Source organism: Scyliorhinus canicula, chromosome 18 (genome assembly GCF_902713615.1).
Source record: "Scyliorhinus canicula chromosome 18, sScyCan1.1, whole genome shotgun sequence".
Lineage (NCBI taxonomy): Eukaryota > Metazoa > Chordata > Chondrichthyes > Carcharhiniformes > Scyliorhinidae > Scyliorhinus > Scyliorhinus canicula.
This window is the reverse complement of record NC_052163.1, coordinates 86,034,007-86,050,924: the sequence shown is the minus strand read 5'-3', so window position 1 is coordinate 86,050,924 and position 16,918 is coordinate 86,034,007. Positions and strand designations below refer to the sequence as shown.

At 43.7% G+C, this 16,918-nt stretch overlaps 1 protein-coding gene across 2 annotated transcripts in view; it reads right to left on the bottom strand.

Moving 5' to 3' along the window:
* Window positions 1-7,288: 7,288 nt before the first annotated feature.
* Window positions 7,289-16,918, bottom strand: part of kdm4b (lysine (K)-specific demethylase 4B) — a 740,412-nt gene continuing 730,782 nt past the window's right edge. For both annotated transcript variants that reach the window (XM_038777903.1, XM_038777902.1), the window contains one exon: window positions 7,289-7,592. In XM_038777903.1, coding sequence (XP_038633831.1) covers window positions 7,401-7,592 — 192 coding nt within the window. In that variant the 3' untranslated portion in view covers window positions 7,289-7,400. The remainder of the gene's footprint in view (window positions 7,593-16,918) is intronic.

Below are 16,918 nucleotides of genomic sequence, written 5' to 3'. Positions count from 1 at the left end.
AGAGAGGGGGGGGGGGGTCTTATCTCCACCCCCCCCCCCCCCCCCCCCAACACTGTTGCGTGCTTCCATCGCCCTGATTTTAAAGAAAGATAAGGACCCGAAACTATGAGGGTCATACGTCGGGCAGGGTGTGTGTGTGTGTGAGCGGGGGCGGGGGTGTCGAAGGCATTGGCTGGGCTCTTGAGGAAGATGGGGAGGAGTGGACACGTAGAGGTTCTTACACCCGAGAGAACTGGAGTATTCGCTTTTCTCTTCAATACACAAAGTGTATTCGAGGATTTACTTTTTCATGGTGGGAAAGGCACTATTGGCTGTGGTTAGGAGGTCTGAGTACTCAGCAATCGCGATTTTGGATCATGTTCTGCACTGGATGGATGTGGTTTTGGAGAAGGGAGTATTCCCAGAGGCCAGGGTGGAGAATGGATGTGGAGTTGTTAGCAGACCGGAGCTTCTGTGATAAGATCGGGAAGGTGATCGAGAAATATGTGAGGCTAATTGCATGGGGGAGGTCTTGCAGTCGGTCATCTGGGAGGCTCTGAAGGCGGTGGTGATTGGGGAGGTGGTCTTGTTCAAGGGTAAGGTGGATAGAGAGGAGAGGGAGGAACAGCAAAAACTGAGAGATTTTGAAGGTGGATGCGCGGGACCTGGGTCTCCTGGCCAAGAGGAGGGAGCCGCAGTAGAGGTTCAACCAATTGTCCATGAGGAAAGCGTTACGTCAGTTGAGAAGGGTGAAGGGGGCTGTCTACGAGTACGGGGAGAAGGCAGTGCACATGTTGGTCGGCTAGCTCAAGGGAGGCATGGCGATGGAGGTGGTCCAGGTACAGGTTAGGACAGGGAAATTGGTAGCTCTGCAGCAGATTAATAAAGCATTTGAGGAAATTTATAGGGGCCTGTATAAGTTGGAGCCACCAGAGGAGGAGCGGGGGATGAGGGGCTTTCTGGATGGGCTGGAGCATCCGAGGTTGGGAGAAGAGGATAGAACAAGGTTTGAGGAGCCGGTAGGGGAGCAAAGGAGGTGATTGGGAGGATGCAGGTAGGGAAGGCGGTGGGGCCCGATGGGTTCCCAGTTGAAATTTATGGGAAATTTAAGGACAAGCTGGTGCTGTTGATGGTGGGAATGTTTGAGGATGCAATGGGTAGGGGTGTGTTGCCACAGGTGAAGGGGCAGGCTTCCATTTTGTTGCTCCTAAGGATCATGAACCGGTGGAGTGTGAGTCACATAGGCCCATATCTCTGCTGAATGTAGACGGCAAGATATTGGCAAAGGTGTTGGCATCAAGATTGGAAGGGTGTCTCTGAAGGTGATTGGGGAGGACCAGACGGGGTCCCTGAAGGGAAGGCAGTTGTTCTCGAACGTGAGGTTGCTGAACCGATGGCAAGTGTTCACACGAACACCATCAATATGGGGTGTTTCGCACTGCACCGTGGTACGAGACAGGAGTGCCCGGTATTGTTTGCATCGGCTATAGAGCCCTTGGCCATTGCTCGGGTTATGGAAGAGGATATTGCGGGGGGGGGGGGGGGGGGGGGGGACATAAGAGTGTCCCTGTATGCCGATGATCTGCTATTGTATATTTCAGAAGCGTGCATGTCGGGGGTATCTCATGGAACTGCTCCGAGATTCATATTTTCTGGGTATATATTGAATCTCGGAAAAAGCGAGTATTATGGTCCCCACTGGGATTTGGAGAGGGGGTGGGGGGGGCTGTCATTCCACTTGATGGCAACCCGCTTGAGGTATTTGTGGGCGCAGGTGGCCCAAGATCGAGCAGGGCTTCGTAAGTTTAATTTAATTAGCATGATGGGGAGGTTGAAGACTGATTTGTCGAGGTGGGACAATCTCCCTTTGTCGTTGGCGGGCTGGTTGCAGGCATTTAAAATGAATGTTTCGCCACGATTCCTGTGTTTAGTTCAATGTCTGCCACCAGTCTTTTTATTCTTCAGAGGGGTGGACAAGTTGATCTCCTTGTTCATTTGGGGGGGGGGGGGGGGGACAGGAATATGAGGGTGGTGTTGCAGTGGGGACAGCAGGCATTGGGGGGGGGGGGGGGGCAGTTAAGCCTCCCAAACTTGCTGTATTATTATTGGGCACCGAATACAGAATATGTACAGAGCTGGAGCAAGGGGAGAGGGGAACTCTGTGGGTAAAAATGGAGGCGGGCTCTTGAAGGAAGTCAGGGTTGGGGGCGCTGGCAACTGCACTGCTCCCGATGGCCCCAGGAAAGTACTCGGTGAATCCGGTGGTGGTGACCACATTGAAGATTTAGAGGCAATGTAGGCAGCATTTTAAGCTGTGGGCCGGTCGGGGGGGTTGCTGTTTAGGGGGAATCATGGGTTTGATCCGGGGAAGATGGAAGCGATATATCGGAGATGGGACGAGAAGGGGATTAAGAAAATGAAGGATTTGTTCCTTGGAGGGCGATTCACAAGTTTAGAGGAGCTGGGAGAGGAATATAGGTTGGTGCAGGGGAGCTTATCGCTCGTAGGCCGGTCTTATTGGGGTGGCAGTCATTTTCTCTACTCTGTGCCTCGGCATGGCATGGGGGCCTTGCTGGAGCTTTTGACCCTCAAGGAGGTGAAATTAGAGCTGTGCAGGGACGATGGGTTCTACAATTGTTGGGGTTTGTTCATTGTGCACTTTCAGGAATTAGTTACTGTTGATTGTTGAGGGGTTGGGGGTGGGGGGTCGTTTTTTTTTGGTTTGGTTGGGGTTATTTTTGTATTGTAAATTGGTGAAAATCTGCCGAATAAAAATATTTTAAGGAAAACTATCCTCCTCCCATGTTCCCAGTGTGGCTTTTGGACACTGTTTATCTCACAACCACTTACTGACCTTGTCTTTCTTAACCACGACAGCTATAAGTTAGCATGTGTAAAGATAGCTATTCAATAGCATGTGCTTAAACATATAGCTGATGATAGCAAATATCAAAAGTTCCTACTGAAAATTTGCTGGATACATCACCTGAAAAATTAATTGCCTAAAAACTCATGTTAGAGACTGCGGTGGGACACTCAATCTGCAATGCCATTTCACTTTTATTTTTATCAACCCAGAGCAAAACAATAGGAAAACATAAGCATGAGACATTGAAACCTAACAAATCAAATTCCTTTAAATCATACAGTTACAAATTTATAAAAAATGTACAGTATTTGCAAACAGTGAATGAGGCAAACCAGTTCCTCCCTTCCCTTGCTAAAATTCACAATTGTAATAAATTCACAGGTAATGCAAGCAACTTGTTTTTAATCAAAAGCGTTTTAATCAAATGCCAGAAAACATTCCATTGTAATGTTAAATTCACTGACGCAATATAAATATTAAGGAAAAACGTTCGCTGGGTGGGGAAACAGAATTGCCATCATAGTCACAGACTAATCAATACTACTCAAAAATATCACAGATAGGAGATATTCCACTGTCCCTGGTACCAGTGACAAAAAATCCAAACTACAAAAACAGAATACTGCGAATGTTGGAAATGGAAAACAGAAAGTGCATGGAGTACCCAGCAGGTCTGGCAGCATCTGTGGAGAAAAGACAGAGTTAATGCTTCTGGTCAATGATGAGCCTTCATCAGAGCATTACAGTTCTGTTCTGATGAACGGTCATCATCAACCTAAAATGGCAACTGTTTGTCAGCATAGATGCTTCCTGACATGCCGTGAATTACAGCATTTTCTGTTTCTAATCTCAAACTCTCTGTGTTTTGCTGTCCATTTTAGGAGTTTGGTACCGACAAAGATGCAGTTTATGGATCAGTGGCAACTGATGAAAACTATAGTTTTTATTTATATTCCACCTATGAGACCATTCATCCCAAAAATATGCGAGCAGAGCATTGGGGAATTCTATTCTTGGGCATCCCAATTTCTGTCTACCAGTTGTTCTGAGCACCAGACCAGTCAGGTTAGTGTTTCAAAATTCCCAGTACATCAGTGTCAAATGTTGCTGTGAAGACCGTTCATTGCCACATCCCGAGAATACATAGATATTCACTTTGACTACAGGTCTCTGAACTCCTTACTCTCTTGATGGGGTCCCCAGAATCAATGGCAGTACAACTGCTCGGACTGGAATAGGCCCAGAATAAGGCAAGACTTAGTTAAAAACTAATTACAATAAAGCCTGGAAGATCCTTGCCTTAGCAAACTAGCTGAGTGCACTGGACCACCTGCAGTGTCTGGGAAAGAAGAAAAGAACTGTCCTGGACCGTTGCCCATTCTCATCCTCAGCGAGAGAAGCTTCCTCCACAACTTACAGCAAGGTCTGGTACTGCAGTATAATTTTGCACAGTAAACAGGGAAACAGTAGGAGATACATACACACTATACATGCAACCATTAAACTCTACCAGAATAGGTGATGTCCCCATTAAATCTCCCTGTGACATTTTTTGGGCTCTTCATGGCTCTTTGCCTTTCAGACATTCAGTTCCTATTTCTTGATGCCAGTTGAAAAGGAGACAGTCCCCAAACTTAACTTGCAGCGACGTGTACCCAAAGTGACAGCACAGCATACGTCTTTATACAACTTGCAATAGTGAATGCTTATCTTACCATTGTGCAAAATAAGTAGAACTGTACTGAGAGGACATGCAATATTCTGGTGATTTACTCTAGTATTGCAACTGGACTCAAAGCAGTGCCACTAAACTGAAGCGGCTACTGTGGTTCCCAATCACTGTTTTTACGAATCTTTTGATCACTGAGATTTCAATGATTGGTCCTCATTAGTTTGCAAGATCAGTTTGCAATAAACATGAGTGTTAATGATTCAACTGACCTAAACACATCACAAGTCACGGAGAAATGTTTTGCAGTTAATGAAGGACGTGGGTTAATGATACTGAGCTCCGAAAACTCAAGCCATCAAAGAATTAGATTTGCAACAGAATTATGAATTTGAACCTTCCTGACTGGAGTCAAATGAGACACAGTTAAGGACATTCTGTCTGCAAAGCAAAACTAATGTTTATCTGAGTCTGACAATATTATGAAACAGCACAGGTTTATTTGGTAGATTTTGATTTATGAGTTAGGTATTTCTTTTTAAAATTATGTAAATGTCATAGCTTGTGATGCTGAAACAAGGTCACCACATTCTACAGTACCTGTTTTAAGGGAACAGTTTGCAGTTTAGTCACTTAGATTTACAAAAATTAGCCTCCACTCACCATCTATCTGGAAAACAACATATTTACGACTGCATTTGACACACAGCTACTATACTTAGACATCTTGGTCCTAATAAGCAAAAGGCTGCAAATAACTTCTGAAGAGTGAGTGTTTTTATGCTTTTTGACATTTTACAGAAATAATTTAAAGTATTTAATAAGTGGCATGATGCATTTTGTACATAATTTATCAATGTTTCACTGTTGATGACAATCATCTTCTACATTTTAATGTATTTCTTGCTCTCATCAGGTTTCAATCCACCCTTCCTGCACCACAAGCCCCCCTTCCCTCCCCCCCTCCCCCTCCCCCCCCCCCCCACACACACACACACAAAAATACTCTGAGGGGTCCCAATCCCTCCAACAACAAAAAATAAACAACTTAATTCTGAGACCTGGCAAGTTCTAAACGCGTGCTGCTACACGATTGAATGCAAAGTCAAAATCATTGAAAGGTTTTGTTCCTCTCATGGTTTTGTAATTTGTTTTGCTAATTAAGCCACAAAGGTCTGGATTTTCTACAACACTTTCCTCTATTTGATGGCACAGCTAAGGTAGAAGCAAACTCACAAATGGATGAAGGAAGGCACCTTAACTTCAACCTACTTCAACTAATTTATGGGAGCCACGGAGTTGCATGTCCCAGCCATGAGGAGATGCCATTCACAGCCAAATTAAATAATTCCAATCTGATTCAGTGCTTATGCAGATGAAAAATATCAAATTGGGCAAAAAGAAAACTATACAAAGAAAACTATACAAAGATTACATTTAAATATATACAAATATGCACACTGTTTTCTAATGAACAAAACATGCATCTTTTTGGAGGTTACCAAATAAATCAATGGTTTGTAGAAAAAGTGGCTCAACAGAACTAAATAGAAAGTGAAATACGTGCTTGTTTTGGCCAATGATGAACAAGTCAAGGTTTTGTTTTGAGTTTCTGACAACTCAAAGGATATTAAGGAATAAACTGACTGAAAATTATTGACTGGGGGAACTATGTTGGACACACAGGTTTCCTACCACCCCTCCCTCCATGGATGATTACTAATTATGCTTTGTGGTAATCTTTTACAATTCCAATAAGTTTAATGCAGCATCAATTGCAATCAATGGTGAATCAGGCCTTAAATAGAACAAGTTTTGAAGTATTGAAAAAAAATTAAGACGACACAAAGAAGTACGGATTCTCCTCCCCCACCACCCCCAAACCCGTAACCCAACAGTAGAGACTTCATCAAGACTTGGTTTGGGATTAACTGACTCCACAGATCACGAGGCGTGATCGATTTCTTTCTAAATTCATCCCCCCCCCCACCCCCCCCCCCCCCCCCCCCCCCCCCCCCCACCACTCCATAGCATTTTTTCAGCCCCAGTTTAAATCAGGATTCACCACACAAATTTCAAAACAGCAAAAAGAAATTAAAGGTTCGAAAACATTTTAAGAGGAAAGAATCCGCCTTCTGTGTGTTGCCACTCAAAAACTGTGCACATTATAAATTCCACTGAGCGAAAGGTTAACATTACAGTTGGTGTGCCAACATTGTTGGAGCAGCCGGAGTTACATCCCAACTCCCAAGCTGGGACTCCATGCATCATTATGCTTAGCCACATCCGAGGTTTTAAGAACAGGGATTTTCTTTTTGCCTTCAGTGAAAAATTTAAACCATTTTTGGGAAGGCAGCCTTTATATTTATGTTTGAAAAAAATTCAAAATCCACCAAATCCTCTCAACAATAAAAAAAATACTGTACACCTGAAGATGAAAAAAATGGTCTTGTTGCAGACAAAAAAGAGAAGTGACATTGGTTTCCTTCATGTTAATACTACCGCACCCTACAACAATTGCAAATATTGCTTTGGTTCAAATATGCCAGGGAGTTGCACATGAAAGCTAGAAAAATGCTGAACTTTGTTCTCTCCTTCTTCTTAAGCCCAAGATTTTCACACAAAAAAAAACCTCACAAACAAGTTTTTTTTCTATGTACAAGAGATGTGGTCGAAGCTTCAAGGCAGATTCAGTAGTTCAATTCTAAATTTGTTTAGCACCTTCGCAGAAGATGGCTCACAGCATTTACTGTAGAGTCTTTTCAAGAACATTTTTTTGTTTAAATTGAATCCATTCACTAAGCACAAAAGCATTTCATTTTTTCCATTGAAAAACCTAAAACAACAAACCCCCCACCCCCCAAAACACAGAATTGCATTTCCCTAATTAATATATCCCTGCTGGTATGGTGAATGAAAGAGGTTTTCCATAAATGTAAAATATTCAGGGTTCTGGGTGTAATCTTTCTGGCTGTAGTCTTCTAGAAACTTGGAGCTCGATGGCCGAGCCTTCTTCAGTTCCTTGACGTCCTCTCCTGAGATATAATCCTTGTGTTGCGAGCTCATCAGTGGTGACTGTGAAACAAACAGGGTAGTGAACGGACAACATAGATCAAAGGTTTCACAGCAAAATCAAGATAGCACTTCGTCAATGGAAGGCTTAAAGATGCATCCCTCCCTGGTGATTTCCTACCTTTGAAATTGAGATCAGTTTAACAAATAATTTATACAAATCTACAACACAGGTGTTAAAGGTCAGGATTAAAGTCAAAGGATGTAACTCTTCACTTTAATTGAATGTTATCAACGGAGCCTCATCTATTACAAGTTGAATTACCATGCAGATAACATGTTTGAGGCTGCAGAGAGAAGCTCCCATAGAGGGTAAATTTAGTTGAAATGATGATTGAAACTAAGGCAATATCCTGGTTTAAAGATGCCCAAATTCAGTTCCTATACGGAGGGACAGCCTAATGTATCTTGTCAAATCAAGTGATTCTAAAAAAGACACAATCAATCACAGAATATTCTAACACAGAAACAATCCATTTGGACCATCAAGTCAGTGCTCATTCTTCTTGCCACCTGAGTGACATAGATTTAATCAAGTCTTCTGTGCCCTTTCTTTATTTTTCAACATTCAATTTCCTGTTGCAGAGAAATCAGAATTTATCCCACAAACAAACCAAAGGCCAGGAAGTGGAGCTCCTTGTAAATGTGTTTTGGTGAATTAAGTGAGGATCAGCATCAAGAGGAAATGCAATACTTCAGCACTCAAGAGGTCAAGATGCAGCATCATCTTCCCCAACGTGCCTTCTTTACATGGCCATTCTTCATGTGAGAGAGTGAAAGTGTTCGCGCTTCTTTTGGGTGACCAAATAGTCAGTGTGAGCGTGGTTGTGTGCATGTGTGTTTTAAGACTCAGTAGACCATTTGATTGCAGCTAATGGTGAAGGGAATGCAACTGAGCCTGAGCATCAAGCTACAGGAAAGAAGTACTGATGACAGTAAATAGAAGCAGGGATTCTCACTGGGTCTTTGTACAGGGAGCTCAGAGACATCAGGACCTATTACAGAATCTGTATGGTTGCCTCAGGGGACAGGAAAACTCATTGGGTCTGTAACCTTGGGAATACCTGGTCTGTAAAATACTGTGATCTACTCAGTCACAGCAACATGGGGAGCGCAAACCTTTAGCTTGTACAGGAAGTAAAACCAAGCGATGGTGGTTTACACCAAACTGCGTGCCGGTATTAATTACAATCTCAATTTATTGATAAGCTATGTTACCCATGTGTATTACTTCATAAACCACTAATAATGTAGTTTATTTATTGGAATTGAAGGTGAGCAAGGAGAGTTGGATGCATCAGATAAACACAAGAGGACAGATGGAATGGTATGAATTTGGTAAGTGACAAGTCTGTATATATGCTGACACTGCATTGGAGCATTTGGAGGCTCAGCAATCAGCAGTCAGGTGGTATCACAGGATTAATGTGGTATTCTTCTCACTCTCTTAGTTTCATCGTTTGTCTCCTTTGGTCGATGTAGCACAGCTAATTGTTTCAGGCATTGAGACCAATTAGGTGGTTTTTATAAAACCGCATAATTGCGACTGCCACATCAGGTTTCACCTCTTGTCCAAGTTGTTTGGTGCTACCCGTGCAACACTGCTCCTAAATGCAACCGAGGGGAGCAAAGGATTAAAATGTGTCCATCCATTCTGTAAGATTGCAACATGAAGTGCAAGTGAAGCATCTGGACTCCTTCCTTCTTTCCTATTTGGCTAATTACGCATTTACTTGGTCATTTGCTTTGTCTCAAGAGGCAAGTAGATTTCTAAAGGTTGAACAATGGCTGATTTATAACAGGCCACTGACACCAGATTACTGCAATTTAACAAAGAGAAACACCTAGCCTTTTCTTGCCAGCTCCCAATAATAAGATGGCACAGATTCGGGGATCACTGGTCATAAACCAGGCGGCTGAGAATATATCTCAATCTGATAAACTGCCTCTTTAAAACCATAAGAAGTTACCTCCATCTCAGGACTTTCCTCTTTGAACCCTGATACACTGAACGCGGTATGTTTGGAAACTCAGCAAACATTTTGACAAATTGAATTCTCTGCTGCAGAGTTTAGTCCCTGTGCCTGATGCTCTGCTCATAAAAGAGGTTTAATAATTGAGCAGCCTCATCCATCTTATCTGGTGTACACTGGCAGACTTATGTTTTCCCAATCCAATAATATGAGCTAAAAAATTATCAGGTTGCCTGCTGTGGTTATTTCTTTTCCGGAAATCTAACCTTAAGGCCAGTTAGACACCACACTTGGAAACTAAGATTTATTCTGATACACAGTTGTTTGAACCAAATGTACTATGATCAGGAAAAAAATTTTTTTTTCAAAGAACAAAGAGAACAAAGAAAATTACAGCACAGGAACAGGCCCTTCGGCCCTCCCAGCCTGCGCTGATCCAGATCCTTTATCTAAACCTGTTGCCTATTTTCCAAGGTATACTTCTCTCTGTTCCCCACCCTTTCATATATCTGTCCAGGTGTATCTTAAATGATGCCATCGTGCCCGGCTCTACCACCTCCGCTGGCAAAGCGTTCCAGGCACCCACCACCCTCTGCGTAAAAAACTTTCCACGCTCATCTCCCTTAAACTTTCCCCCTCTCACCTTGAAATTGTGACCCCTTGTAATTGACACCCCCACTCTTGGAAAAAGCTTGTTGCTATCCACCCTGTCCATACCTCTCAATGTTGTAGACCTCAATCAGGTCCCCCCTCAACCTCCGTTTTTCCAATTAAAATAATCCTAATCTACTCAACCTTTCTTCATACCTAGCACCCACCATACCAGGCAACATCCTGGTGAACCTCCTGTGCACCCTCTCTAAAGCATCCACATCCTTCTGGTAATATGGCGACCAGAACTGCACGCAGTATTCCAAATGTGGCCTAACCAAAGTCCTATACAACTGTAACATGACCTGCCAACGCTTGTACTCAATCCCCATCCGATGAAGGCAAGCATGCTGTATGCCTTCTTGACCACTCTATCGACCTGCATTGCCACCTTCAGGGTACAATGGACCTGAACTCCCCAATTTTCCCCAGGACTCTTCCATTGACCATATAGTCTGCTCTTGAGTTAGATCTTCCAAAATGCATCACCTCGCATTTGCCTGGATTGAACTCCATCTGCCATTTCTCTGCCCAACTCTCCAATCTATCTATAATTTGCTGTATTCTCTGACAGTCCTCCTCGCTATCTGCAACTCCACCAATCTTAGTATCATCTGCAAACTTGCTCATCAGATCACTCATACCTTCGTCCAGATCATTTATGTATATCACAAACAGTGGTCCGAGCACGGATCCCTGTGGAACACCACTAGTCACCTTTCTCCATTTTGAGACACTCCCTTCCACCACTACTCTCTGCTCCTGTTGCCCAGCCAGTTCTTTATCCATCTAGCTAGTACACCCTGAACTCCATACGATTTCACTTTTTCCATCAACCTGCCATGGGAAACTTTATCAATTACTTCACTGAAGTCCATGTATATGACATCTACAGCCCTTCCCTCATCAATTAACTTTGTCACTTCCTCAAAGAATTCTATTAGGGTTGTAAGACATGACCTTCCCTGCACAAAACCCTGCTGCTTTCACTGATAAGTCTATTTTCTTCCAAATGTGAATAGATCCTATCCCTCAGTATCTTCTCCAACAGTTTGCCTACCACTGATGTCAAGCTCACAGGTCTATAATTCCCTGGATTATCCCTGCTACCCTTCTTAAACAAAGGGACAACATTAGCAATTCTCCAGTCCTCCGGGACCTCACCTGTGCTCAAGGATGCTACAAAGATATCTGTTAAGGCCCCAGCTATTTCGTCCCTCGCTTCCCTCAGTAACCTGGGATAGATCTCATCCGGTCCTGGGGACTTGTCCACCTTAATGCCTTTTAGAATACCCAAAATCTCCCCCTTCCTTAGGCTGACATGACCTAGAGCAGGGGTGGGCAAACTTTTCCGTGCAAGGGCCACATTCAGAAATTCACAATTTTAAAGGGCCGCATAGTATATTAAGTAAAATAATTACTTCACCCGATTATGATCACCCTACTCAAGTCAACGTATCCACCCTATACCAGTAAGTAACCCAACAGCCCCCCCCCCCCCATTAACCTTAAAAAAAAAATATAAAATTTTTTAAAAAATAAAAAATTTTTTTTAATGACTTGGTGGGCCGCATAAAGACCTTTGGCGGGCCGCATGCCGTAGTTTGCCCACCCCTGACCTAGAGTATTTAAACATCCATCCCTAGCCTCAACATCCGTCATGTCCCTCTCCTTGGTGAATACCGATGCAAAGTACTCATTAAGAATCTCACTCATTTCCTCTGACTCCACGCATAAATTCCCTCTTTTGTCTTTGAGTGGGCCAATCCTTTCTCTAGTTACCCTCTTGCTCCTTATATACGAATATAAGGCTTCGGTATTTTCCTTAACCCTGTTAGCCAAAGATATTTCATGACCCCTTTTAGCCCTATTTATTGCACGTTTGAGGTTTGTCCTACTTTCCCGATATTCCTCCAAAGCTTCATCAGTTTTGAGTCACCTCAATCTTATGCATGCTTCCTTTTTCATTTTAGCTAGTCTCACAATTCCACCCATCATCCATGGTTCCCTAATCTTGCCATTTCTATCTCTCATTTTCACAGGAACATGTCTGTCCTGCACTCTAATCAACTTTTCCTTAAAAGACTTCCACATTTCAAATGTGGATTTACCCTTAAACAACTGCTCCCAATCCACATTCCCGAGCTCTTTCCGAATTTTGTTATAGTTGGCCTTTCCCCAATTTAGCACTCTTCCCTTAGGACCACTCTCGTCTTTGTCCATGAGTATTCTAAAACTTATGGAATTGTGATCGCTATTCCCAAAGTAATCGCCGACTGAAACGTCAACCACCTGGCCGGGATCATTCCCCAATACCAGGTCCAGTATGGCCCCTTCCCGAGTTGGACTATTTACATGCTGCTCTAAAAAACTCTCCTGGATGCTCCTTACAAATTCTGCTCCATCTATGCCTCCAACACCGGGCAGCACGGTAGCATTGTGGATAGCACAATCGCTTCACAGCTCCAGGGTCCCAGGTTCAATTCTGGCTTGGGTCACTGTCTGTGCGGAGTCTGCACATCCTCCCCGTGTGTGCGTGGGTTTCCTCCGGGTGTTCCAGTTTCCTCCCACAGTCCAAAGTTGTGCAGGTTAGGTGGATTGGCCATGATAAATTGCCCTTAGTGTTCAAAATTGCCCTTAGTGTTGGGTGGGGTTGCTGGGTTATGGGGATGGGGTGGAGGTGTTGACCTTGGGTAGGGTGCTCTTTCCAAGAGCCAGTGCAGACTCGATGGGCTGAATGGCCTCCTTCTGCACTGTAAATTCTATGATAACTACATGAGACCCATTCAATGTTGGGGAAGTTAAAATCTCACATCACAACCACCCTATTGCTCCGACATTGTTCTATAATCTGTCTACATATTTGTACCTCTACTTCACGCTCGCTTTTGGGAGGCCTATAGTAAAGTCCCAACAATGTTACTGCACCCTTCCTATTTCTTAGCTCTATCCATATTGTCTCAGTGCTTGAATCCTCCATCGTGCCCTCCTTAATCACAGCTGTGATATCATCTCTGACCAGTAATGCAACTCCTCCACCCCTTTTACCTCCCTCTCTATCCCTCCTGAAGCATCTATACCCTGGGATATTTAGTTGCCAATCTTGCCCATCCCTCAACCAAGTCTCAGTAATACCAATAACATCATATTCCCAGGTACTAATCCAAGCCCTAAATTCATCTGCCTTACCTGCTACACTTCTCGCATTAAAACAAATGCACCTCAGACCACCTGTCCCTTTACGATCATCATCTCTTCCCTGTCTACTCTTCCCCTTAGTCACATTGAGTTTATTATCCAGTACCTTACTGGCTTTAGTTGTTGCCTCTTTACTGACCTCTAACTTCCTAATCTGGTTCCCATCCCCCTGCCACATTAGTTTGAAACCTCCCCAAACGTGTTAGCAAAAGCACCCCCGAGGACATTGGTTCCAGTCCTGCCCAGGTGTAGACCATCCGATTTGTAATGGTCACACCGCCCCCAGAACCGGTTCCAATGTCCCATAAATCTGAACCCCTCCCTCCTGCACCATCTCTCAAGCCACGTATTCATTCTGTCTATTCTTAACTTTCTACTCTGACTGTTTCGTGGCACTAGTAGCAATCCTGAGATTACTACCTTTGAGGTTTTACTTTTTAAACTTATCTCCTAACTCCCTAAATTCTGATTGTAGGACCTCATCCCGTTTTATACCTATATCGTTGGTGCCTATATGCACCACGACAACTGGCTGTTCACCCTCCCCCTTCAGTCTGTCCTGCAGCCGATCTGAGACATCCCTGACCCGTGCACCCGGGAGGCAACATACCATTCGGGAGTCTCGTTTTCGACCCCAGAAACGCCTGTCTACTCCTCTTACGATTGAAACCCCTATGACTATAGCCCTGCCAGTCTTTTTCCCGCCCTTCTGTGCAGCAGAGCCAACCACGGTGCCATGAGCCTGGCTACTACTGCCTTCTCCTGGTGAGTCATCTCCCTCAACAGTATCCAAAACGGTATACCTGTTTTGGAGGGAGATGACTGCAGGGGACACCTGTACTGCCTTCCTGCTCTTTCTCTGCCTTTTGGTCACCCATTCCCTGTCTCCCTCACCAATCCTAATCTGCGGTGTGACCAACTCACTGAACGTGCTATCCACGACCTCCTCAGCATCGGGGATGCTCCAAAGTGAGTCCATCCGCAGCTCCAGAGCCATCATGCGGTCTAACAGGAGCTGCAGCTGGACACACTTCCAGCACATGAAGGAGTCAGGGGCATCGGCCACGTCCCTGAACTCCCACATTGAGCACGAGGAGCATAACACGGGTCTGGGATCTCCTGCCATTTTCACACTTTACCTTAACTGATTACAAATAAAGTATCAAATAATGAATAAATGAAAGGAATAAGGATTTTACTTACAATCACAATACTTACCAACGCACAAAGAGTTAAATTTCTCCAAGCTAATGCTAATTGGAGCACTTTCCTTACCAGCCAATCAAGTCACTGCTTTGCTGTGATGTCACACTTCAAGGTTTTAAAGAGTAAACTTACCTTCCCGACGACCGCGGTTGTTGCTTTTCGGTTAGAGGAGGGGGTGGGGGGGGGGGGGGGGGGGGGGGGAGGAGAGGGAAACACTGAGGAAGTGTTTTGGGTTTAACTGTCACTTGACAACAGCCCCTCCACAAACCACCTTCAAATTACGCTGACCGCACTGCACGTATGCGAATATCCCCGGAACAGCCAATCAGTAGCTCCGCTCTAATGCCCTCTGAAGGTCAAATTTCATATGAGACCGATTTAGGGTCACCCACACTCAGTAACTAACTAATCTATGTCTATGTTTAATTAGACACATTCTACAAGTCTCAGTTCGATATGTGTGGCAAGTAAATTAGTTTAACCCAAGCTACAACGGATTGAGATTTATCAAAAAGAGTGATAACAGATAAACCACTGAAGTGTATTGAGCTGTATGAATGAGATATGTCAGAACAGTACAATTTAAAGCTAAAATGAGCAAGATTAGACAATCCAGTGATAGTAGAGTGATGAGGCCCCAATGAGAGAAGCAAATTGAGTTCCAGCTCTTGTAAGGTGAGTCAACCCTGGAAATTGGACCAATGTCTCGCCAAATCTGATCTCGGGTATTTATCATTATTTGTAGGTTTAGGCCTACATTTAAGATACCGTGTGTTGTTGTTTCAACTTTTTCAAAACTTCACCACAGTAAGCAAAATGGTAACATTCCCTCCGGTCATTATTTGCAGTAAAACACTATTTTACTGCAAAATTGCTTGCATCTAGTGAAATTGAAGTTAAGGGTAAATTTCCCCCCTATTTGTGTAAAGCTACATCTTGTTCCAGTGAGACACTTACAGACATGATATTTGTTTGATAAAAAGGTGTAGCACTGCATGAACAGTAAGAATACAGCTTCTGTGTTACATTGATCCTCAGAAGCAATTTCATGTGCACGGAATTTTAAAAAACTGCTCACAGCAGCGGAGGCCAACTATCCCAGAATACCTTACAAACAGCAACATGCGTACGTTTTGCCATTTCCCTCCCTAAAAAATAAGTATCATCAGCTTCATAAACCTCAGATTGCCAATGATTAAATATCACACTCTGCCACCTGCCCCACTTACAAGTGGAACTGTACTGCTTGCACTGTGAATTGACTTCAGTGCTGTGTGGAAGCACTGGAGAAGGTCAATTATTTTTTTGTTAATGGCTGGATGGTGATAATTAATCACTATTTTAATTCTTCCCCTTTCTCCCCCTCAAGGTGTCGACTTTCATCAGCTGCATACAGTTCCGTAGGCTCTGGGAGCCCTCTGCCCCGTGTCAAACCGGCCATTTTTATTAGCTTGGATCAAGAGTATCAGCAGCCTATTTCACTGACGAAGGCATTAGAACCACAGCAGTTTCAGCACAGGACATTGAATAGCAGAATTTTCATTGTAGTATGCCTTTCCCTATCCACAGCGCAACCAATTGTAATGCCAATGCTGTAGCCTCTGATAACCAAACAATTTTGATTTTTATTAAGAGCCATATTTCCAAGTCAGATCTTCTTTGGATTAAAAGGTAGTGGGTTCAAATTCCAGTCTGGAGACTGGTGTCCATATGCCATGCTGGCACTTTCCTATAGTACTGAAGGCAGGAATACACAGTTGGATGTAGGTATAAAAGATCCTATGATAATATTTGAAGAGGAGCAGGGGTATTCCTCTTGGTGTTCTGGATAATATTTATCCCGTAACCAAAACCACTAAAAGAAATATGATCTCATCATTATCACATTGCCTTTTGTGGGCTCTTACCATGTACAAATTGGTTGCTGTATTTCCTACAAAAACAATTATGCTTCTAAAGTACTTTGCTGATTGTAAAACATTTTGTGATGTCTGGAGGTTGTGAAAACTGCTACATAGATAATAGCCATTCTTTATTTTACTGTGTGCCATTGAAATTCAGTTCTTGGGTGGTTATCATATTATGGTGTGCCCTGTATTACGGAGGTGCCTGGATTGGTGGGAAGCAAATCAAATCTCAGGTCTCCAGAGGACCTGACAGCTGAAACCATGTGGCACAGGACCCTATTTGGGAAAGGAACTTGAATCCGACCTCCAATTGTGAACTGACCCCCACCTTAAATGGGCAGTTTCTGGCACCAGTATCACATGGGTCCTCGTGTAGCTCTTCCAGGTATTAGTG